This window comes from Saccostrea cucullata, unplaced genomic scaffold (assembly GCF_032062105.1).
Source record: "Saccostrea cucullata isolate Sc308-1 unplaced genomic scaffold, CSIRO_AGI_Scuc_v1 ctg10189, whole genome shotgun sequence".
In the NCBI taxonomy this organism is placed as follows: Eukaryota; Metazoa; Mollusca; class Bivalvia; order Ostreida; family Ostreidae; genus Saccostrea; species Saccostrea cuccullata.
This window is the reverse complement of record NW_026933399.1, coordinates 32,603-57,508: the sequence shown is the minus strand read 5'-3', so window position 1 is coordinate 57,508 and position 24,906 is coordinate 32,603. Positions and strand designations below refer to the sequence as shown.

Sequence of the window (24,906 nt, the reverse complement as noted above, 5' to 3'; positions counted from 1 at the left end):
AACCTGAGATCTGAGCTTGAAGACTCCAAACAGAGTCAGCTGAGGATGTCGGCAGCTGTATTGTCATTAGAATGGTTCAAAAACAACATCTCAAGGGGAAACTGTGGTAAATATAAAATAAGAAATAAAAATCACGCTTTGGCAAAAAGCATAACAAAAACTGTTAATTGACATTTTTTTTAAATTTAAAGCAATTGCTACTAAAGTTATCGAAGCTCTATTTTAAACTGGCACTATTTTTTATAAATAAAAGTAAAAGACATTTAATAGTGATATAGGAAGGGAATAGTTTGAGAGATTTCATAACATTCTTTGACAACCTTTACGGTTCTCCAGATAGAGCTTACTATTATCAACATTTGTAATACTGGGGTGTAAAAATGCACAGTACTGTTAGTTGTGTAAATATTATATCTTATTAAACATTTTCTTTTCGTATTTCCCTAATGCAGACTTGTCAAAAAGAATCGGCTTTACGGCAGGTGTATCCTCTAGCGGAAGTAGCTGGTCCTCTGGTAAACTGATATTCACCAAAGTGTTGTACAACCAAGGGAATGGCTACGATTCTTCATCCGGGATTTTCACGGCGCCCTCTGCTGGCGTGTACGTTTTTTATGTTTCCATAACTTCCTACAGTTCAAACGCAATCTCCGTAGACATATCTCTCAATGGGTACTCCCAAGTTACAGCCAGATCAAACGCCGGAAGCGGAAGTGGTTACAGGTCTAGTTTCTCATACTCGTATCAGACTGGAACAAACATGGCGGTCCTCTCCCTGAAGCGCGGAGACAGAGTCTGGATTGCGTATAATTCAGGAACGGGATATTATTCTGACTATACTCAAATCACAACATTTTCTGGATTTTTGATTTAAGGTCGCTTCAAAGCTGACCACCCAGAAGGAAAAAAAATGGAAATACGAATAAGTTTTTTTCAATTTCAAATTTATAAGCACGTTTTTATTTTTATTCGAACACTTGCATATATCTGTCAATAAATAACCATTTGCATCAATTGAATATTTTCTCCCTTATTTCATTTTCGACAATAAAATACTGTAATTGATTTACTGATTAAATTTGAGGTTATGTTTTGTCACAATGTAAGAAAATATTAGAGGTGCGGTAAAACTCGAAGTATTCCTTCCCCTCATGCAGAGTATTTTTTTTAAAATACTTCCTGGTCTTGATAATCTATTATCACAAGAGATACCGAAAGTCTTTGAATAATAATTACTATCATAATAGTTCTGAAATAAATTGTAACTTGCCATTTCTATTTGAAACCTTTACATGTAAGTCTCTTTTACATAAATTTATATAAAGCCTCGAAATTCCGAAAATCAGGCACTGTGGCCTATATTAGTTGACATTTTCTGAGGACTCAAAATACATCTACTGACCAAGTTTGATAATACGAAGCTAAGTTATTGTCTGAAATATTTAAATGGACAGAAATTCTTTTTTAAAAATAGGTCATTATGACCTACTTTTTATCGAAATACTTCGGAGACCAGGTCAATGTGACCTACTTTTCATTCGAAATACTTCGAGGACCAAAAATGCAGCAACTGAAATTGTCATAAAATTTCAAAAAAATAGTTCTCTTAGTATCATCAAATCTTGTCAGTAACTTGTGTCCTCAAAGCATGTCATCAAAATAAAGTAAGTCATCTTGACCTAATTTTAAGTTGAGCCTTTGGCTGACAAGAGCAATAAAGAGATGATCTAAAAACCAGCTCTTTGTCAAAAATTAGGTCATCGAACGTTACATGTCAGAGGTTTCAATGTTTGCATTCCTGTACATGTATTTAACTTGTTATGCATATTTCATATATATATATCCCCATTTCAAACAAAAGAGAAATCATTTTCATGTTTAAATAAATATGCAGTTTATGGGGGGGGGGCGTCAGATAAAGACTTCTAAAGAAATTTCCAGTTCCAGCATAATCAATTTTTAGAATTTAAAAGGAGTAACATTGCGGTAAGTTGCCGATACCTTAAGATTAAATGAGCAAATCAATGTTAGATGATCAACCAACCTCTCCGTGTTTGAAAAAAGAAATGAATGTTTGCAAAAGAATTCATTGACACAAGCGTAGGCTTTACTGAGGATGATTTCAGAAAAATTAACAGTAGCATTGTTTCCTTAACTACACACTCCACAACTTAAAAGAGGGTGTAACTAGAAGTCTTGGATGAGACTGTAGCTCTGCTGGTGTGTATTTAGAACAATACTCTCAGAATCAGAAACTGATACACAGTTTTATGTAATGACAATGTTCAGGTATCTTTCAAATGAGTACTTATCATTGTTGCAAATTTGACTTCCAAACACAATAATCTAGACTAAAATTTTTAAGAGAATCCAACTTGTCAAAATAAATTTGTTGACTATGAAATTATTTCTTCAAAATTTAAGAAAAAAACAAAACTTTTGTAAACACTGTGTTTATTGAATATTGATTCACATTCAACACACATTAATTTTTGTTTATCATTCAATATAACAATTTGTCCTTAAATCCTGTACACTTGCTGTATCAGTTCTATAAATAACTCCACACTGTCTGTAATTATCACAGAGTCCTATCTAGATCTATATATAGGCCCCCACTCCTCTAGATTTTGGCGGTCTGGGAGAGAGACTGCAGCTGTGACAAGCAGGACTGAATGTTCTTCTTCTCCTGTAAACAACAAGAATCAGATATTTAACATCTGAGTTAATACAGTTTTATACTGATTGTAAATAGCAGGAATTGGACATTAAGCATTTTATTTTATACCGTTTTATACTGATTGTGAATAGTAAGAATCAGACATTAAACATCTGATTTTATACGGTATTATACTGATTGTAAATAGCAGGCATTGGAAATTTATCATCTGACTTCATACAGTTTTATACTGATTGTGCCAATATGAAGTGATTTATTTTTCTTTTATTTGAAAAACAAGTTTTCATTTTACATGTTTTATATCATTTCTTTTATGAGTTTAGGTTTGTTATCCTCAAAAATAGGAGGTTATAACAGAGATTATTTTTTATTTATGATGAGATGTAGGTTCAATTTTACACATTTTTTTTATTAAAACTGATCCATATTACTCTGAATTGAAACCGAACCTTGAATTGTCCAAATTCTATCCTATGATGAGATTGAGTGAAGTTAGTTCGATTTGCCTGGTACTCAGTTCTTACTAGATCCAAGGTGATGTTCCTAAAAAAATTCTTACCAGATCTGGGGTGATGTTTAGTTAAGTTAGTTTGATTTGCCTTGTAACTGATTCTTACCAGATCTGGGGTGATGTTCTTAACAACTTGATCTGTAATCCAGTTGATCATGTGATCTTTTTCAAGCTCCACTTTTGTGGCTCCTAGTGCTAACTGACAGTCCTGTAGAGAGAGGGAAAACATTTGTAATCAAAATAATACAGCTTAAACACAGCAATAGGAATGAAATGAAGTTTGTAATCAAAATAATACAGCTTAAACACAGTAATAGGAATGAACTCAAGTTTTACTAAGTAAGTGAACTTTATTAAATTTAGTTAAAATTCTTAATTCATGGCAAGATCAAAAGATGTTAATATGATCACTTCTCCTGTAGATGATAAAACAAGAGGCCCATGGGCCATATCCCTCACTTGAGCACACTTGTACAAAAAATCAGATGTCAGTTCAGAAGTCAGAATTTAACAGTTTAAATATAACAATGGTTCAGAGCTTGGGGGTGGGTGGGTTAGGACTTTAATATTATTATGATCAATTATGGCTTTAAGAATGTTCAAGATTTTTCTTACATATTCCTGTGTGAAATTCTGATCATACATTGTGGCCCAAACTTACCACAATGGGTATGTTGATCAAAAACATTTTAAAAAATTTTCCCCATATATTCCCATGAAAAACTTTTATCGCCCATTGTGGCACCACCGGAGGTTCTTGAAAGATTTTTACATGATGCCATTAATTTATCACATGAAACAGTTTGGTGGACATTGGCGCAGTGTATTGGGAAGATGAAAATGTGAAATGGTTACAATAATAGTGACAATGACATCAACAGACAATGGACAAATTACATTCAGAACAGCTCATCGGAGCCTTTAAAAGTCATCTTACCAAGCGGGCTCTGACTTCAGTGTAGACGTCCTTAAGTCTATCTCTGTAGTTATTTTCTAGTTGTAATTCAATGTTTTCCTGAAAAAGAGCATTTGAATTTAATTTGTTATAACATCAAAATTTTTAAACAGGATTAAATCTTGCATTTTAAAATAAATAATACTAAAAACCTGAAGACAACTTATCTAAAGATGCTCTAAACACTGCACACGAAAGAGCTCTATTTATTGGGTAATTTTATGCAGTTAGAGTGATCTGCCCTCAGATGTAAGATTAAAGAAATTGTTATTTACCGTTAATGACATAATTTATAACATATTAAAATATTTTTAGCATTATATTAGACTAAGAGTAAGAAATTTATTAATTATTTTCATTAATTTTTCCAATGTAAGTAAACAACAGTGATTTCTGCTCACAAATAGTCCATTGTCTTTGAACATTTTTCCTGCACAAATAAGGCACATACCCTATGTTCTAAATGAATGACAAAGTCTCAATATGCACATCTTTTATATGATATATTTTCTCTGTCAGTCCAAAAAACAGTTTCTGTTAGTGTTTAGAGCTTCCTTAACCATCTATCTTACTATTTGGATGAACTACCCTGAGAAATACTATTTTTTGTGAGTACTTTAGTTAAATCCATACCATTTGGATGTCGTAATATTATTTATTGGTAGTACTTTAGTTAAATCCTTACAATTTGGACGTCATAATACTACTTATTGTGAGTACTTTAGTTAAATCCTTACCATCTGGACGTCGTAGAGTTTAGGAAGTTGTTGGATCATGTCCTTTGTTTGTTGTGCTGCAGCGATACACGCACTGATGTGATCTTTCTTGTTTTGGATTGGTTGATGGAAATACATGTCATTTAGTTTCTACAAAAGAATTAGTAATGAGTCAATCAAAAATCTTGATATTCTTTTCATTATACTTTTTTTTAAAACTTGGAAACCGATGTTGAATTTTTGACACCATTAATTAAAGTTAATACCATTACTAGTAAATCAATTTCACATTTGAAGATGATGTAGATTAAAATGATCCTATCAATATATGACACTTGTTCAGAAACCTCCTTACACCTGGGCAGTTTGTGATGTATATTGTATACAGGGAAATTTTTGCTCCCGTTTTATTTTCACCTCTTTCGCCCACAAGGGCAAAAATAACATTGGAAGAAAATAACACTGTATACAGTAATGTTTAAATAAAGTTACCTGAGCTAGGAATGGTACTCTGTTATCTAGGAATCTCCTGACAGTTTGTGACATTATTACAGGTGTGATATTATATTTACCTGAGCTAGGAATGGTACTCTGTTATCTAGGAATCTCCTGACAGTTTGTGACATTATTACAGGTGTAATTTTATATTTACCTGAGCTAGGAATGGTACTCTGTTATCTAGGAATCTCTTGACAGTTTGTGACATTATTACAGGTGTAATTTTATATTTACCTGAGCTAGGAATGGTACTCTGTTATCTAGGAATCTCCTGACAGTTTGTGACATTATTACAGGTGTGATTTTATATTTACCTGAGCTAGGAATGGTACTCTGTTATCTAGGAACCTCCTAACAGGGGGTAGTTTGGTAAAGCCCCACAGAATGCCAAAGTAATAGAAGTAAGCCAGGGGGTAGCTGACAATAAGGACACCCTTAGCAATGGCAGCAAAGAAACCACCAGCAGTGAGTACGTAGAATCCTACAAAAAAAAACATGACCAGCAGTGAGCACATAGAATCCTACGAACAAATCTTGATTTTATAGGGATATTCTCAACATTGACACATGTATACTTATATATGTAATCAGATTAGTGTTACCTGTGACTCCGCTGTAGGGCTGCATTGCATCAAACACGTTCCTCGGTACAAACTTATGAGCGGTCTCTGGCTGGGGCACCTGACCGGGGTTCACGAAGCTGGGGAAGTTCTTCATGTCTCTCTGGGGACCAAACAGTACCTTGTTAGCCCAGGCCCACTGCTTCCTCAGGTCAAACGGAGCAATGTCCTTCTCATCCTCCGGGGGCACAAAGCTCTTCTCAATCATCTGACGCTTGGTGGCTCCAACAGGAATACGAACATACTCCACACACACATTACCTAGTGATGAATAATAGATAAAATTAATCCTTATCCTGATGTACTCCATACACACATTAACTAGTGCCAGTAGTGGTGAATTACAAACCACAAAAATTTTACATTTCCCTCATTGACATTAAAATGAAGAAATGATGAAGAATAATTATTATAATCACACCGCAGAGACACTAGATTAGTCTCGAGTCAAGTGAATTGAGGTACGCGGCTGATGGGAGCCACTTTCTTTGAAATTGATTACCTCCACACTTCAGTGAGAATTTCTCTGGGGGTAGAGTGTTGTTTGTTATACATTACCTCCATTGTTTCAGTAGGAATTTCTCTGGGGGGTAGAGTTTTGTAGGGTTGCTATACAGTGGCTGCAACGGTATTGTTGACGAACCCATCGTGTAGAATCGTTCGTGTATCGTGCGTGATCGTTTGTGTAACGTGCGAGATCGTGCCTGTATCAGACTCAATCGTTTGTGGTTTTAATCGTGCGAGATCGTGGTTTAGAATCGTGTAAATTCCGTTTTGTAAATTTTTATCGGAATGTTATTTGTAAAATAAGAATTTGTAATGGTTTTTTTTGTAATTTATATATTAAATAAATGCAAATAAAATGAATTTACATAATTGAATGCAGAACGAACTAATTATTGCTCAAAAACAAGCAATATAGTAAGTCGTACAATATTAAGTTCTCGTCAAATAGCTCGATCAACATTGTGATAAACCGTACTTAGATCTTTAACGTTTTTTATATCTGATTTTTATTCTTGTTTACTGCTAATTGTGGTAAAGATATTTTAAAATCAATAATCAAAAATAAATATTTTATTTTTACAAATACATAAACATTTCTCAATGGTTACATAAATATTAAGTCGACGAATATACATGCACATGACATGATTTTCGGAGGTTTTGATTATCTGTGTTTATCTCTGGAGCTTACTTTTAATTAAATTTTTAAATTTCTGCAAATAAAAAAAGTAAATAATTGGCAAGTTCATTTTTAGAGATTCACAAACATTGAATCAATGGAAACATGTGGATATAATTTGTAATTAAGCCATTCCATGCTGCCATTTTTTTTTTCAATCGTATCCTCCTTTCTGCATATCATGAAATCCAATTCAATCAAATTATACAGTCCACATACATGTACATCTTCTGATAGAAAGAAAAAAATCCATTTTCTTAGGTCGGAGAATTAACTAAATAAATATTTATAATCTAAAATATTAAGTCTTACATGTATTTAGCATGTTTAGTTACAGAAATATCCATTTCCTGGTTTTTTCAAAGTCTATGAAATAATATTGATAATTCTTTGATATCTTAAATTAGTATTAAGCTGTATTTCGTTTTGAAAATATCGATTCCTAAATATTTTGAACTATTTTGAGTGAAGAATCTTGCATTTGCGTTAGCAATCGTGTAAGATCGTGCAACATGTAGAATCGTGTGCGTGAAGAATCGTTCGTGTAACAGGTTTAATCGTGCGTTAATCGTGCGCGATCGTTCGTGTAACGTGATCGTTCGTGTAAGTTGTCAACAATAACGTTGCAGCCGCTGTATATTACCTCCACGTTTCAGTAGGAATTTCTCTGGGGGGTAGAGTTTTGTAGGGTTGCTATATATTACCTCCACGTTTCAGTAAGAATTTCTCTGGGAAGTAGAGTTTTGTGGGGTTGCTGTATATTACCTCCACGTTTCAGTAGGAATTTCTCTGGGGGGTAGAGTTTTGTGGGGTTGCTGTATATTACAGAACCTCCACGTTTCAGTAGGAATTTCTCTGGGGGGTAGAGTTTTGTTTGTCATACATTACCTCCACGTTTCAATAGGAATTTCTCTGGGGGGTAGAGTTCTGTGGGGTTGTGAATGTTATACATTACCTCCACGTTTCAGTAAGAATTTCTCTGGGGGATAGAGTTTTGTTTGCTATACATTACCTCCACGTTTCAGTAAGAATTTCTCTGGGGGGTAGAGTTTTGTTTGTTATACAATATATCCACGTTTCAGTAGGAATTTCTCAAGGGGGGGGGGGGGGGGGGGGGGGGGGGGTAGAGTTTTGTGGGGTTGTTATTATATACGTTACCTCCATGTTTCAGTAAGAATTTCTCTGGGGGGTAGAGTTTTGTGGGGTTGTTATATGTTACCTCCACGTTTCAGTAAGAATCTCTCTGGGGGGTAGAGTTTTGTGGGGTTGTTATTATATACGTTACCTCAATGTTTCAGTAAGAATTTCTCTGGGGGGTAGAGTTTTGTGGGGTTGTTATACGTTAAATTACCTCCATGTTTCAGTAAGAATTTCTCTGGGGGGTAGAGTTTTGTGGGGTTGTTATATTAAATTACCTTGTTTCAGTAAGACCTCCATGTTTCAGTAAGAATTTCTCTGGGGGGTAGAGTTTTGTGGGGTTGTTATACATTACCTCCACGTTTCAGTAAGAATTTCTCTGGGGAGGGGGGGGGGGGGGTAGAGTTTTGTGGGGTTGTGAATGTTATACATTACCTCCACGTTTCAGTAGGAATTTCTCTGGGGGGTAGAGTTTCGTGGGGTTGTTATAAGCCTCCCTGAACCACTGCTTCTCCTGTTGAGAGAGGTCGGGGCGGGTCATGTAGTGGACATTTGTCCAGTCTTCCTGCTTGGCCAGTCTCTCCACCACCTGGTTATCTGTGGGCGGATCCAAAACCACCCACCCATCCTCCTCCTTCCACAGGGGTGGATCCGAGGGGGCCTTACTGTCTGTGGTCTGCACTGAGGTGGAGGAAGTGTTACATCTGGCCTGATTTAAACTCAGTCTACAGTATAAAGAAAACATTGAGGACTTCAGATATAAAATAGGTTTAAATAGCATTATGTCTGTATACTTTGATATTATCATAAAAATTTTGTTCAACATTTTCAAAATAGACACTTTATATGACGGGATAAATTCCACTTGTGACATGGATGTTATTATCAAGCAGTGGACTGTTTTATGGGTGTTTCAAGGAGATTTGTAGCTGTTGTTATCAAATATATCTATAAACTGACGTATAGTATATACTAATTTTTTTGTTTCTTGATTAAACCTTTTTCAATAAGGTAAACTGCAATAGTATTCTTTCATTGAGATTGTTTAACTTAAAAACATTTTTATGTTGTTTTTTTTTTTAAATATCACTGCATTGATTGACGAAGCTAGACAGGATTTTGCTTCATTTGGCTGCAGTACGTCATCTTTAGTAGGTCACAGTGACCCAGATTTAAAGCATGACAAACCATCTACTAAAAATTTGCCAACTAGCATAGTTTGATTATTCTAAGACTTAAAGTATTTAATTTAAGTCAGTATACACATAAAAGACAGACATTGGCACAATTACATAATACATTTCATCTTTAATCTGGTGTATAAAACTAAATTAAAAACTGTTTTCAGAACACACACCCCCCAACAGCTCCTTTATATATATTGATATATACATGCATATCTTAATTCTCCACGTTTTAAGTAATTTCTGCACTATTTTACATATGATAAACTATTTCTGTACCTGTTTAATCCATACAACTGGGTCGCCCCTTGCTTCTTTCCTGAAAAATAAGTAGTGAATATAAATCACGACGTAATCATGTATTACCATGTCACTCAGTGACTGTATTTCTATTAATGTACTACTGCTGTGAGATTACAATGCTTTTTTTTGTGAAAGTGATATATAAAGTCACTGTGAAATAATGTGGATGGATCGATTCATACAAAAAAAAAAACAGAGTAAAACATTGAGACAGAGTGATTTACAAATCATTTGATATAAAAATTATAGTTGGATGCGATTTAATTTTATCCATTTTTTTTTTCATTTATCCCCTTGCCAAGGTTTCAGAATAAAAAAAACAACTGCATTGATGAAATTACAATCATATCCAACCACAAATGAGGTATTGAAGAGCTTATCCTGTGATATAATTAAACTATTCACAGGCCTTAGAAATTCTATCAATAATCCGTTATATGATTGATCAGAATGATATTTATACCCATCTTTATATAAATGGGTCATTTTCAAAAAAAGTCTATTTTTTGAATTACATATTTTGAAAAATGAAAGTGGTTTTACTATGATTTTTTCAACTTTATTTGAATAATATAGTACTAAACTACTAAAATCCACTGCATTGCATAAAAGAAAATATTTCTTTTAAAAAATATTGACATTTTATCTTAGTCATTTAAACTTTAATGTCCTTCCTGTTACTTTCATAAAAAGAGCTGTAAAACTCTATTTCAAAATTTTCATCAAATTATCGTTTGTATACCGTTAATAAATGAAAAAATTATCACTGAATGCCAAGATGTTTGACATTCATCTAATATATGAGCGTTTAAAAGCATGTCAAACTACCATATACCAAACAGAAGCAAAATCTACGGGTTTTTCTTCATGAAAAGCCTTATTGCGGAATGTTTATATGCTATAGTTGAAAAAAACATTCTTGTACATTATTTTTGTGATTAGAATAAACAGTTACAGAAAGTTATTTAAACAGGTGCTCTGCCAAAGCAATTTAAACTAGGAAAATATACTGGTAACAGTAAGGACTCGGGTAACAGGAAGGACAAAACAGTAACAGGATGGACAAAACAGTGTAACAGGATGGACAATGAAATCTACATTTTAGATAAAAATTGACTTTTTTTTATCTTTATTGGTTAGGAAAAGAGAAATAAATGTAGAATAAAAAAAATGATTTTGTCAAATCTGGCAAATTTGAGACAATAAAAGATATTTATGTCCATCCTGTTACGAAATTTAATTCTAAAGTGCTATTAAAATATTTATCAGTTCAATTTTTGTTTATTAAAGGTACTCTATGCTGTTGCAAAACTAAGAATTTTTCTACCTTTAAGGCTTTCATAATTTTAAGAAAAACAAATGATGAAACTTAAATAGGTATATAAATACCAGGATAATTTGTCCCTCCTGTTACAATTTTTGTCCATTCTGTTAAAAGAGTGCATGTTTAAGTTATAATGGCACAATTTGAAGCAATAAGTTATTTTCAATATGATTTACGAAGTTTTTTTACGTGTTATTAAACTTATATTACTTAGAAAAATAAAAGTAATTGTTTTTATTGTTAAAACTCAAGATATGAAGTCCAGTTTTCCTTACTGTTCCCATATTAATGGTAACAGGAATGACAGTAACAGGATGGACATTTCTCATATAAATCACCGGTTATTTAGTATAACGTACTCTTTTTGCATCATCAAGACATTGAAACAGTTTCTTTGTAACTTAGTAAATCTGATTGTTTTAGCAGAATAAACAATTTAAAGAGTATTTGCATATTATGAAGGTAACAGATAGGACATATTTTCATTATACTCTACCAATAAGACAAACTTATCGACCTTTGAACCCTTTCTTTACTCACTTTCAAATCATGGCGCTCATAAACTTGAGACAACAGAAAATGATGATATATTGTGGATCATGAAAACAGTTCCTAGGAAAGTGAGATATCTTTTATTTTAACATTTTCTTTCTGATAACAGGAATGACATAAACTGGTGGGACATGTCACTTCCTGAATGTTAAATGCACGATACTAGTATTTAGTGGTCGGCATAAGTAAAACAATCATATTAAATTAATCTGTAAATGAATTCAATTAAAATGAGGTGCAAAATTTGTACATATCTTCACAGGGTAATATTTTCCCTATCATTTAAATAAGCGCGTTATAAAATTTTTGTTGATGTGACATGGTTTTACTGTTAAGTTTTACTCGGAATGCAGAGAATATTTTTTATAAAACACCTGGGAGATGATCATAAAATTACTTATAGCTATATGACCATGTATATTAACCAACGGGAAAAAAAATTTCACTCTAAAAAATGTTTTCCTATTATTCTGATCAAAAGACAAAAAAGTGGACTTTTTTTGAAATTTTTTGAAATTTTTTGAAATACACCAGGTATTTTTAACCCCCTCGCCGATTAGGAGCCAAATTTTTTTTTGGGGGGGGGATGAAAGTGTCTAACCTTTTGTGCAGAACTGTGCCCAAAATTGATTCTACTTAAATTCCATTGCTTCAAAAGTTTCGAATGCATCAGAATATAGACACAATTCAAAATTCTCTACCCCAGGCCACCGCCATGCACTGACATCACTCACATAAACAATGGCTATGCTCTGAACAAAATCACTGTAAATTCAAAGCAATCATTTTCCTACCACAATAAAATTTAACAAAAACCATGACCTTTGAATTTTTTTTTTATTTGTTTCAAATTTGTTTTGCTAAATGTTATTGCTAGGGATGGGTATTGCCAAAAATTTCGTATCGCGATATATCAGGATTTTTTCCCACAATATCACGATAATATCAATCATGATATTTTTAAAAGCAGTTTTTACAATGATTTTATATGAAAAGTCATTATTTTTCCAAAAAATATGCTAAAAAAACAAAATTTTACTTTCTTGAAATTTTTATGTATATAAAATCAATTATGTTTGGACGCATCATCGCAAACCATGGCCAAAATGTACGCTCTTCTCCCATTCTGGCCGTGGTTGAACGAGGAGAGAATTCTTCGTAGCTCATTAAAATATTACCCAATGCCAGTAAAGCATAGTCGGATGATGAACTTTATCATGCCCTTTCAATATCCAATCGCAGTATAGGAAATATTTCTTGTATACTGTTGACGTCAGTTGTTGATTTCGATTGCGATGGAAACAAAACTTGCCACTGACTGAATATGACATCACAAAGAGAGGCGTGAATATTCAAGATTACGACACTTTTTGTGATCAAGCAGCCACGGGTAGGAGAGAGCTTTATATGCGGACTCCGGACCGTGGCTTGAGACGATGGTTTGGACGGTAAGATGCCGTTCTTTTCACTTTTTTCAACATTTTTTATACTTTCTGTAATTGTAATTTGAAAGATTGATCAAATTAATGAATAATTTCTGAACTTTATGAAATGTACCTAAAGACCGGTATTTAGGTCTCTGTATCATGATACGTATCACTCAACAAAAATTCGCGATATACCGGTATACCGATAAAATCGCACATCCCAGGGTTTTAAACTAACTTGTAATCCTTGATCGCCATGTGGGCTACTAAACCTTGCAATTCTGGGGCCCACATCAAAATTTTTTGGCCCACAAATTATCACACCTTCTATTGAATAAAAATACAACAATACCATTTTTCGTTATTTTTTTTTTTATCATATGCATCATCTTTTTTTCTATCCGTAGAAACATTATGCACGACTTATCTAAATTTGAAGTTGAACTCTTGTGTTTAAAAAGATTGACATGGTTATTAAACATCATAGATTCACGTGTCAGGTATTTTCACAGATACAACAAAGATACTTTTTGGTTTGTTGGGCTCATTGACGCGTTGATGCCACATTGTGTCCATCACAATCACTCGGACACTTTATGTTACGTATAAGTACTTCTCACTGGTAAATATAAAGCACTAGACTTATTACGAAATTTTTCAAGAGAAAACATGGAAAAATACGGAACATTCGGACAAAATTGAAAAAAAAATTTATCATCGTAAATTTTCTAATCGCCATGTGGGCTACTTGAGCGTAATTTTAAGACGCCCACAAGGAATATTGATCGCAAATTGTGAATGGGCAACTGTTAATTTCAAACCCTGCATCCCTAGTTATTGCAGTAGAAAAATGATTGCTTTTAATTTGGTTTGATTTATTTAGTGCAGAGCAGTGGCCAAGGGTAGAGAATTTCGAAGCAATGGAATTAAAAATCAATTTGGCCAAAGTTCTGCACGCTAAAGCCAAGGTTCAACACTTTTGTTTTCCAAAAAAAAATTGGGGGGTTAAAAAGTAGTTGCAAACCTGGTGTATTTATATACAGAGAGGGTATATATATCACTCTAATCAATCATATAACGGCTTATTGATAGAATTTCAGAGGACTGTGACTATTCAGTATTCCGAGTGATACAATTTGAGATTATTTTAATAAACTCAAATTGTCTCGTGTTTTTTCTTCATTATTTTATTACTCAGGTATATGCATGTATCTTAAATTCTAGTTAAAGTTAATACAAGTCCCTGTTAATATGCAATATTTCCAAAGGGCACTTTGTCTCTTTATTCAATTACAGAGGAAATTCGGAAAAGAACACTTCAAGGCGATATTTTAGACATACAGAAAATAAGAATTCTTAAACAATTCATTTTCGCAGAGCATCTAATCTGATTTTCATAAAACATGCATAAATATGGACATGTTCTCACCAAGACTCTTGCAAACGGTCCGAAACATTCTGGCAACCGTCGTGACCTTATTGCCGGTAGTTGCCCGGATGTTGCAGTGAAAAACAAGTCGTACCGTTTTATTTCATGATTATATTTTCAAAGCCAATTTCGTGTTATACTCATACCCCAAATAAAAGCAGTCAAGAAAGCCCTATGCACTAGAGAGAAAAAAAATTAAGAAAAAATATATACCCATAATTAATAAGGTATGAAATCGAAATATAGATAACTGTAAAATGCAAGACTAAATGATTGATAAATTACAACTTTCTCAAATGAGTTTTTGAACAATTAATATAAATCAACTAAAAAATCAAAGTATTTTTGACAAGCCAAAAAACAAATGAAAAAATAAATAAAAACAATTTAAAAAGCAACATAGACCATGTGCATTTCCCACTCACCCCAAATACCTTTGCCTTCGGAAAAGGGGGGGGGGGGGATTTTTACCACATTTATTAAGTTTCTTTTCATATCTATCCGTTTCTACCCTTTAGCAATGATTAGTAATTCTGAATTTTGAGAGAATTACCCGATTGTCCCGGTTTTTCATTTTCATATTCGTTATAACCACAGGTACTTGTGGAAAAAGGAAATTACAGAATCACCCCCCCCCTTTATATTGTTCCCCACCCCAAAAATTCAACCCTGGGGCTAGTTGGACATTTTTTCACAGATTATATTTATAACACTTATTCATCGTTTGTGCAATGGGAAAAAATCGTAAAACCCCAAAAAATAATCGCGCCTCAAAAAATACCCCACTATATAGAGTATAGTGGCCGGGGTATTTTGTTGTGGAGCGATTATTTTGAGGTTCTGGCGATTTTTTTTTCCTATTGTACACATGATGAATAAGTGTAATTAATATAATTTGTGAACCACACTTGGAGACCCGAAATAAGTGTCAGATACAAAAAGTTAAATAGGAGGTGCACGTCATTATGTAATAAAAAATCTGCATGTGATTTGAAAGTCTCAATAAATTTCATTGAGAGGTATAGGAGGAGTTGCGGATAAGAGATGGGATAGACGGAATCTTAACAGTGTCCATTTTTTGCAATTAGAAACCCAAAATATTTGTCGGATCAAAAAGTAAACTAAGAGGTGCACACATGTACTATGTAACAAAGATTCTCTGATAGTCTCATTTAATTTCTTTAAGTGGTATAAGGGGAATTGCGGATAAGAGATGGGTATACCCCAAAGCGTAAAGACAGACGAACAGGCATCCCGATCACCATTTACCCTCCCACTTTTCAATCGAGTTATAAAAAAGTCACCAGGCGTTTTTATTGAGGGAACACAAGCATACGGTAGCTATCTTTATACTCCTATGCACTCGAAAAGTTAGAGGGTATATAATGACCGGGATGTCTGTACGTATGTTACGCTTTTGGGTATCTATCTTGGCGCACTCAATTTTATTAATTACTGAATGAAATATAATGAGACTTCTACAGAATCTCTGTTTCTATAATACAATGTATCTCATATATTGGCAAAATTATTGGGGACACAGCCCCACCCCACCCCACCCCGGTTAATTCCTACGGTCCAGCAAGGTGAACTATGATGCTGAAACAAGAGAAACCCATCCGCCGGTATCGATTGGTCTGTGATTATCATAATAATCCCCGTGACGTCACAATCGATCAGGGATTGTCCCACTGTAGAATATGGCGGAAGGATTCTGACAAAATGCTGAAACTGAACTGTCTTCACCGACCGGACTACTCTCTCAGGTAGGTAACAGGGGCTTAGTTTGGGAGGGGGAGGGGGGACGGACAACCTGTCATTCAGTGTTGACCTCATGGTCTTGAATGGTACTCACTTCGAGCACTGTATGAGGGATAAAAAGCCATATAGAGGACGATATCCAAATTTATCTTAATAAATGTAACATGATAATTGATATAATTCTGAATGCGTTTTTCCGAACATTACCTGGAACGATGGCCTTTTTCAAACACGATTCTGTATCCAGAGATCAGATATTTACAGATTATGAATTTATTATGTATATATAAGGGTGTCTATTTCATGCCACAATGTTATGTAAAATCTTATTGATTTTATTGTCAACTTTAGAATAAAAAACTGTAAAGTTATAAAACAATGGATAGATTCAGACACAATTATAATGTTCATTTTAAAGCATGACAGTTTGTAATAATTAACAGAAAGCTCTATAATCGATCGGTTGTCCTCTAGATCAGAGAAAACTTCCGAGACTCCCAGATAGTCAAATCGATGGAAATAGGAATGCCTTATAATACGACATCTTTATATCTCGGCGGTATACACCACATTGATTTTGTTGGAGTTTAGAATCGTGGGTGGCGACCATTACCGTAAACTGCTGTGTCAACAAAATTAAGTGACTTCGATTTCTACAAACATTTATGTTTCATTTTAAAAGAAAATCATGAAAAAAAAATAAACAAACTGCGTAAAACCAAAACAATTCCCCAAGATTTTGAACGTTAGCCACTATCTCTCTTAATTTGTAGTGCTAACTGACATACTTCATAAGGTACTTTCTTTTTTATACAATGAGGTAACCATACGTAAGATATTAAAGGACGACATTATATATATACATGTAAGTTAAAAATGACAATATAGTAATTCTTAATCCCAGGGACCTATATACTAAGTATATATATATATATACTTAGCATATAGGTCCCTGTTAATCCTTAATGTCGAAGGAAATCATTACAAATTACCTTGACCATGTTGACCTGACCTTGCTACCGAAATATGAGGTTAATTTTAACTGAAACATCATCATTACTGATATTGTCTTCTTGAATGTGTAAAATTCACTAAATACAATAAAGTTTTAAATGAGAAGAATTCATCCTTAGGGCATTCTGAGAATCATCCCATTATATAGTTAATTCCCTATGTTTAAAAAACTCATATAAATATTATTTGACACCAAACTAATTGCAAAATTGAAATTAATGTACCAAACCCTGAGTATATTAGTAATGATTTTTTTTCTGTAGATTGACCCATGACATCAGTCCCGAAAATCTTCCAGAAGATCTCCATGACTACGAGTCCGAACTCAAAAAAGAGCAATATATTCTGTCATGCCTGACAAGGCGCGTGCAATCACCCGAGGCAGAGTGCAGCAAAGACGAGGGCGATGAGAAACAAGAGTTGTCACCCTTACAGATAAAGCAGAAAACCTTAGAGCAACTGAACAATGTTATCAATAACCAATACCACAGCTCAAAAAATCACTCCGACGGAAAGGTCGGCAAGAAAGCCCCGTGTCTGGGCGACACACAGCTAATAACTGAGTTACAGGTACCACTTCGATAATTTTAACATCTACTTCATGTACGTATATAGTAAGAATACTGACTGAAGGAATGTACACAATCATATCCACCAACATTTTCCTATTTACAGACAAAGAATACAGCTGCAAAAAGACCCAATACCTTGACCAATAGTCACGTGATTAAACCTGTGCTAACCAGAGGACCCAGAAAACCGCGAAAATTACCTGCTGTTCCCTCAACCCAGAACCACGTGATAGGTAAAGGCTAAAGATGTTTACTAGTATAATAGTTTAATGCTTTTGGTTGTCCAACAAAAAAAATAATCACATGTAATTGGGATTGATTTTCAGTGACCCCAAGCAAAGTACCGGAAGTAAAACCCATAAACGAGAAATGTTTGGCAGACGAACTCCAGGAGGCGCTGTTGCGCGGGGACAATGACGACGTGTTTCTTCCTGAACAGTCCCCCAAACAGGGGAAGGTTTACCCCAAATTCAGTAAGCAGTACCTAGACGAACTCAAAAGTGTCTGCTTTAACTCAGTGTCCGGCAATACGGCGCCATGTTTGTCGTCAGACAACGTGTATTTATCAGAGGACTCCGTACCCGATACCAGACCGAGGACAAGGTCACGTCATAATTCTACTGACTCGCGCCATCTATCGACAGAAAGTGGTCACTCATCAACAGACTCGTGTAAAGATCCTGATGGAACGGCACCAAAACAAACCGAAAGAGACAACAGCAGGGCATCTTCAATTATGACACAAAAACGCATAGCGGCCAAAGATCGTAATAAATACATGACTTCAAAAGAGGAAGTGGACGAGACAACGGCTTCCGCTTCCGCTCTCATTACATCAGAGGACAGACGGAGAAGGGACAGCGGCGATGGTAAAATTATCATGTCACATTTTTTTTTTTTGCTCATCTGAGCTCATACATTTAGCTTGCTTTAGCTATTCTGATCACATTTCGTCCAGCGTCCGTCTAGCTGTCTGTCCGTCTCTTCTTCTGTTAGCTTCCCATTGAGCTAATTTTAATCGAACTTGGGTATATAGGTAATTCAAGTTTTTCTTTCCTTATTCTGACGAGGTAAGTTGAGATCACAATGGGTAATCAAAGTTTTTTAGTGAAATATATTTTTTTAAAAATCTACTCAAGAGTAGCAGAGTCGTGAATTTTTTATTATGATCTCCAGAGTTGGATGATATCTTTAAAAATAATTTGAAGAACAGCAAAACCAGAATGATTATTCATATGAATATGAAAGCATCTTGAGTTGGAATGTAAGTATGTTTAAATCATGACACCTTGGATCATGGGTGGGGATAGCACAGGAGATCTCAGTATTTAAAGGAATATAGAACCACTCTTTTGTTAAAGAACGCCAGGCCAATATTTGAATCACATGAGCGTTTTAGCCCATGGTTCTCTCTTCAAGTTTTATCGCTTTTTGTTTTAAAATGAATAATTTTAAATACGATTGTCGTAAAGATTTTTAATGAATTTTTATTCCATCACTAGATTCCAGTCAAAAATCGTCGTCAGTTTTTGGAGACACTAACTTCCTTGATCTGGAGGTGACACACAGGGGCATGCACCGATTCATTCCGCGGCATCAGGACGAGATTGCCATAGAGATAGGAGACCCGGTGCACGTGTTCCGGCTCCATGACGACCTCTGGTGTGAAGGTTCTGTAAATCACATTTTATTTGCGAGGGGATTGGGGTTAGGGTTACATGGGATCGTATCTACGGTTAGAACGTTTTTACGTTAGGGTTAAACCTGTGTCAAAGCTTAAGAATAACTCAGAAATTAACAGATATCTTATGGTAAAATGAACAAATTAATTGCAAGCGAAAATGGATCAATCAAAAAAGTTGGAATTTATATCAGAGAAAATTTTTAATTAAAGAAATTTGTTTTAACAAATTAAAATCATTCAAAAAATTAAAAAAAAAAAAATTAAACGTATCAAATTCATTTTAACAAACTTGACCATTCACTGGTACAGAGAATTTAGAAATAGTTTTGATTTGCAATAAAAAGGCTTCTTTGGATTATTTTTCTGATGAATGATTTTCTGATTTTGATTTTGCCTTTACAGGAGTAAATTTACGGAGTTTAAGGCGGGGGATTTTCCCGTCCATGTACGCCACGGATTTAAACTTCTTAGAGGAAGCAGATACGGGTATGTCTTTTACTCTTTATTTATAGGATTGCCTGCCATTATTGAAATTTGTTAGCAATATAGTTTATATAATTTGTAATCAAAGGACAATACATGTATAATGTAGTTATATTCATACAGTTTTGTCGTATGGTTTCCATTAAATAAGGACTTTTCAGTGAATTTGAAAACGAATCTTAAAAGGAATGTGTCCGCCATATTCGATCTGATTCTTTATATCCGAGGACCCCTATATATAGCGCCTCACTAAGTCACTGTTCAGTGCTATCAATTATCACCGGTGTACACGGACGTATCAGCACTCGATAGTAACAAAAAATAATTGTATGTAATTATACTTGTTTTAAATTTGGAAAGTTAGATACCATAGATACTTACAATATAGTTTCACAGGTCAGTGCAGTATATAGAGCAAGACAAATACACGTAACTACAATAAATCGCAAACAAAGGTATTGATGCACAATTACGGGTCACAATTCCGATACAGGTGACAACAAAGCAGCCAGGTGAAAGTGTTCCGCTTTTAATAAAACAGTATGAATTAAAGATCTAGCCGTGGTATATACTTTCGTTTCAAATTAATCTCTTTGATTGTTAATGACATTTTGTGCAATGTCTTTTTAAGATGGGGATGGAAATTTTCACTTCAACATGAGATTCCTGGGCTCCGTGGAAGTCAGCGGTCATAAAGGAGACGATGTTCTGTGTCAGGCCATCAATAAGGTCAGAGGTCACGTTCAGTCATAACGAATTAAAATTTTCAGAAATATACCGAAAAAAAACTGCATATCATTACTTCTTCCTACAGGTGGCGCTGTCCCGTAGGTCTGCAAAGACCTCTGTACCACCACCCATTGTCTCCGTGGAGATCAGCCAATATGGAATACGCATGCTCGACAAGAGTAAAACAGGGGTAATCCCAAAACATAGAATTATTCTCTGTCGCAGTATTAATTACTGTTTGTAAAATTATAGTTAAATAATCATATTCTATGTTGTTATTTGTGTTTAGTTTTCATTCAGTGAACATGCATTGTACTTGCAAATCCTATTTCTTTTCAGCACGAAACAGACGATCATTTCACTCATTTCTTTGCCCTGAAGAATATATCATTTTGTGGATTTCACCCTCGAAATGAAAGGTATGAGTAAATTGTATATGTTTATATAAAGAAAGTTACAAGAAATATATTGACGCAAGCGCCAAAAATAGTCCGCAAACCAATGAATTGTTCCTTTCATGAAGCAACTAAAACTGAAATGCGTGATCTGTTTTTAAAATATCTTATATTTATCTGTTAATATATCCTCGTGACATTAAACGCTTACGTACATGTACATGGCAGCGGTCATGTACCATCATACGACATTGCATGATTTTTTTTTTCATATATAATACATGCATGTTCAGTTTTACATGTATAAATAAACTACCCCTGATCCTCTGCGTCTCCACACTCAGCTTGGTACAAACAAATCCTGGATGAAGTTTGATGTATAAGAAGTATTTACATTAAAAGTTAAAACTAAAGTTTAATGTTATCATAGGAGTTCGCCTACCTATGAATTATACCGAAATTTTCATTAAATAAAAAAAATACGTAATAAGTATAATAATATTATAGGTATTACGTATCTTTTTTATTTACCGAAAATTTCGGCAAAATTGATAGGTACGCGAACTCCTGTGATGTTATCTATAACTAGAGATACGTTTACTTTTTAATAAAAAAAAAAAAAAAATACTTATAGTATAAAGGGCTCCTTGATTTCTCTCTCTCTCTCTCTCTCTCTCTCTTAGAGGAAAAAAACTAAACTCCCTCTAGATCCGCCATTATGTTTATTCTCTTTCAGTTTCTTTGAAGATGAAGCGGGAAAATTCTTGGCACTTTGTAAAACGCGCGTTATCCTCGTCCGCTAGAACAAAAACTCGTAATATTCTGTCTTTATTAAATAAACATTTAACCATATTTTTGAAAATTCTCGGCAAATGTTTATGTATTTACATATGTACACGTCATTTTGTTTATACATAACGCGGTCTTTGCTTTAGACTAGTACTGTAAGTATGCCCAACACGTGTGCTAATTTTCTCCGCACATCTGTCCTGTCAAACTTTGTCAATCAGGACTGGATGAAATATTTACCCCATTGTTTATAAAATTTTTACATTTTATGGTTATTGTGCGTTTTTGTTAAACATTTTGACGCTCTTTATACATGTTATGATATACTATTATATGAATGTTACATATTTTTTTATTTAAAATTGTTATTGCTCCGCAGAAACACACGGCGACTTCAACCTTTCACATCAAATAACCGACCGCCTCCTGGCGGCCAGTAACAATAGATTACTGCAAGTTGTATATTAGAGATAAATCTCAATAGTATATAGTGTAATGCTAGCTAGACAGCGGATAATATCGACTAGATGGAGACTCGAACTCTTCCACTGCCCTACCACTGAGCTGCTGTATTTGATTGATGTTCACAATCCCCGTTACACTATTCCCTCCTTTAAATTTCTTAAGGATCTTGCTTTAAAAAAGCTAACTTGAAATCCTTCTGAAATATCCATCAGTTTTGTTGCTTTGAATCAATTTTATATTTAAAAGTAGGAGGAAATATCGGCTAGAACGGGATTCGAAGCTGAGACTTCACGCTCACTCCTCAGACGCTCTAGCTACTACAGAACTTTTACATACACGTTGAAACTTTGTGTTGCGAAAATAGTAGTAGACCTAAACTTTCTTTCTTGCAAGCAATAGATTCACTTAGTCAAGAATTCGTTAAAAATATTAAAAATCAATTTAATTTTCATCATTCAAACTTTAAAAAAATAAAAATTGTCAAGTATGTTTTAGAAGTACTCAATCTCCGTTACGTAAAAAAAAAAAGAAAGAAACGGTAAATAAGATTTTTATAAGAAAATAACTACATTCACACTAAGATACATATAGTGCCTTTATTTTTAGATATTTTGGATTCATCACAAAACATCCATCGTCATATCGCTTCGCATGTCATGTATTTCTGGGCGAAAAATCGACGAGATCAGTCTCGGATGCTCTCGGGTAAGACCTTCACTCGTGTTAGATGTATTTTATTCTACTATACTCTCTTGTTGGCGACTAATCAGTATCTTGTTTTCTTCTATTTCTTCCAGGGATGCATTTAAGAGATTCTATCAGGAATATATGGCATTTACCCACCCTACTGAGGACATTTATATGGAATAATGAAGTAATCTGCATATCACGTGATGAACCAGGCGGGGCTCAATCGTCTCGATATCACGTGATGAACCAGGCGGGGCTCAATCTTCATGCCATGTGATGAACCACGCAGGGCTCAGTCTTCATGTCGCCTGATGAATCGGAGTAGGCGGGCTCAATCTTCATGTCACGTGATGGACCCAAGTAGGCGGGGCTCATCATATCACGTGATGAATCATCATTGATCATTATAATTCACGTGATAAAAACCAGATAACATAATCATAAATCAGCAACATTACCATAACGAGTATAAAACCGCCTATACTGATATCAAAAATGGCTCCGGGAAAAAAAATCTCCGCTCTAATCCAAGAGAGACCAATCAATTATAGAGATACCAATGAACAGCATGTAATACCATTCTTATGTAGGTTTAAGGATTTGCCGTAAAGAATCTTCAAAAAATCTGATTGAGGACGCCTCCATGTAGTTCCGATAAAGTACATTTACATTTGGCGTTCCATACAACCAAGAACCAAGTGCTTTAACTGGATGTATTCCGATAAGGAGAACTCCATCCTGACGTAAAGTTAATCGACCAGTCTACAAACCTGTCACATAACCTGGAGTGTCAATCCAGATGAATTCATGTGACGTATTTCATAGGCGTAGTCACAGGGGGGGGGGGGCAGCGGGGGCACTAACCCCCCCCACTTTCAGATCGGGGGGGGGATATATCTGTGCCCCCACCCCAACCCCACACACACTTTTTAATGAAGAACAAAATCACAGCTTTTTTTTTTTTTTTTTTTTTTTTTGCTTGTCAGAGAATTTCTGGACTTGAGCCCCCTCACTTTTAAGGTCACATTTTTTTTTTTTTTTTGCTTGTCAAAGAATTTCTGGACTTGAGCCCCCTCACTTTTAAGGTCACATTTTTTTTTTTTTTTTTTTGCTTGTCAAAGAATTTCTGGACTTGAGTCCCCTCACTTTTAAGGTTGTGACTACGCCTCTGTATTTCAATATATAATCAGTATATCTAATGATAAAGTTATATGTCAAGTGCAACCAATCAACAAGGAAATAAAACATTATAAATGTTCAATTAAAAATAACCGGTAAAATCGCAGTATTACGTATATCACTCACAGAAGTGAAATATTTTCATTAAACTATCAAACCATGTTTTTCTTATGTGTCATTAAAACTGACATGAGTAAACGGTAGCTGAAAACGTGTGATAATTTGCAAAACGGGCAAGGTCTGTTTTGCATAAATTTCCCCACGTTTCCGACTGCCGTTGATGTCCCTGGCATACCCAACAAACTATAGACAGTGATTCCTTTCACTTCATCGTATAATAAAATTGTGAATTTAGATTTAAGAAAAATTATATAATAGATTTACATTATACATGGTCTCCACTGTCATTTTCAAGAGTTCCCGCCCACTGACCTACCATTGTCGAAATATACATTCCGGTTGAATTATCAAGAAATTTACTGACCTTAATTCAAAAAAAAAAAATGGAATGAAACATGGAGATAACAAACAGTATTCAAAATCAAAAGTCTATAAAACAATACAAAATAGGAGCAGAGCAAACACGGACCTCCGAAAGATCAGAGGTAGGATCAGGTGCCTTG

At 34.5% G+C, this 24,906-nt stretch overlaps 3 protein-coding genes across 3 annotated transcripts; 2 read left to right on the top strand and 1 right to left on the bottom strand.

Moving 5' to 3' along the window:
• Nucleotides 1-6: 6 nt before the first annotated feature.
• On the top strand, nucleotides 7-1,014 carry LOC134238177 (complement C1q and tumor necrosis factor-related protein 9A-like). The gene is made up of 2 exons (XM_062720290.1): nucleotides 7-106; nucleotides 453-1,014. Exons 1-2 carry the CDS (start codon nucleotides 46-48, stop codon nucleotides 872-874), a joined length of 483 nt encoding a protein of 160 aa, XP_062576274.1. The 5' UTR covers nucleotides 7-45; the 3' UTR covers nucleotides 875-1,014.
• Nucleotides 1,015-2,437: 1,423 nt separating this feature from the next.
• LOC134238175 (ATP synthase F(0) complex subunit B1, mitochondrial-like) lies at nucleotides 2,438-14,623 on the bottom strand. Its single transcript, XM_062720288.1, has 9 exons — nucleotides 14,523-14,623; nucleotides 9,767-9,806; nucleotides 8,739-9,028; nucleotides 5,963-6,241; nucleotides 5,675-5,841; nucleotides 4,884-5,012; nucleotides 4,129-4,206; nucleotides 3,298-3,399; nucleotides 2,438-2,689 (listed from the first exon to the last, which is right to left on the bottom strand). Exons 1-9 carry the CDS (start codon nucleotides 14,548-14,550, stop codon nucleotides 2,624-2,626), a joined length of 1,179 nt encoding a protein of 392 aa, XP_062576272.1. The 5' UTR covers nucleotides 14,551-14,623; the 3' UTR covers nucleotides 2,438-2,623.
• A 1,585-nt stretch (nucleotides 14,624-16,208) lies between these two features.
• On the top strand, nucleotides 16,209-23,314 carry LOC134238176 (uncharacterized). The gene is made up of 11 exons (XM_062720289.1): nucleotides 16,209-16,288; nucleotides 17,561-17,867; nucleotides 17,973-18,102; nucleotides 18,196-18,738; nucleotides 19,372-19,539; nucleotides 19,956-20,039; nucleotides 20,668-20,765; nucleotides 20,851-20,955; nucleotides 21,105-21,184; nucleotides 23,021-23,119; nucleotides 23,212-23,314. The coding sequence occupies exons 1-11, from the start codon at nucleotides 16,245-16,247 to the stop codon at nucleotides 23,282-23,284; spliced, it is 1,731 nt and encodes a 576-aa protein (XP_062576273.1). The 5' UTR covers nucleotides 16,209-16,244; the 3' UTR covers nucleotides 23,285-23,314.
• The last annotated feature ends 1,592 nt before the right edge of the window (nucleotides 23,315-24,906 follow it).

Bases quoted from the DNA above. Each gene is read 5' to 3' on its own strand.
- LOC134238176 (XM_062720289.1), top strand. From the start codon at position 16,245: ATGCTGAAACTGAACTGTCTTCACCGACCGGACTACTCTCTCAG. The intron at 18,739-19,371 runs GTAAAATTATCA...TTCCATCACTAG, and splicing joins GAGAAGGGACAGCGGCGATG to ATTCCAGTCAAAAATCGTCG. The intron at 20,040-20,667 runs GTATGTCTTTTA...TGTCTTTTTAAG, and splicing joins CTTAGAGGAAGCAGATACGG to ATGGGGATGGAAATTTTCAC.
- LOC134238177 (XM_062720290.1), top strand. From the start codon at position 46: ATGTCGGCAGCTGTATTGTCATTAGAATGGTTCAAAAACAACATCTCA. The intron at 107-452 runs GTAAATATAAAA...TCCCTAATGCAG, and splicing joins CATCTCAAGGGGAAACTGTG to ACTTGTCAAAAAGAATCGGC.
- LOC134238175 (XM_062720288.1), bottom strand. From the start codon at position 14,550: ATGTTTCGGACCGTTTGCAAGAGTCTTG. The intron at 9,807-14,522 runs GTGAGAACATGT...CTTATTTTTCAG, and splicing joins GACCGTTTGCAAGAGTCTTG to GAAAGAAGCAAGGGGCGACC. The intron at 4,207-4,883 runs GTAAGGATTTAA...GCTCTTTTTCAG, and splicing joins AACTCTACGACGTCCAGATG to GAAAACATTGAATTACAACT.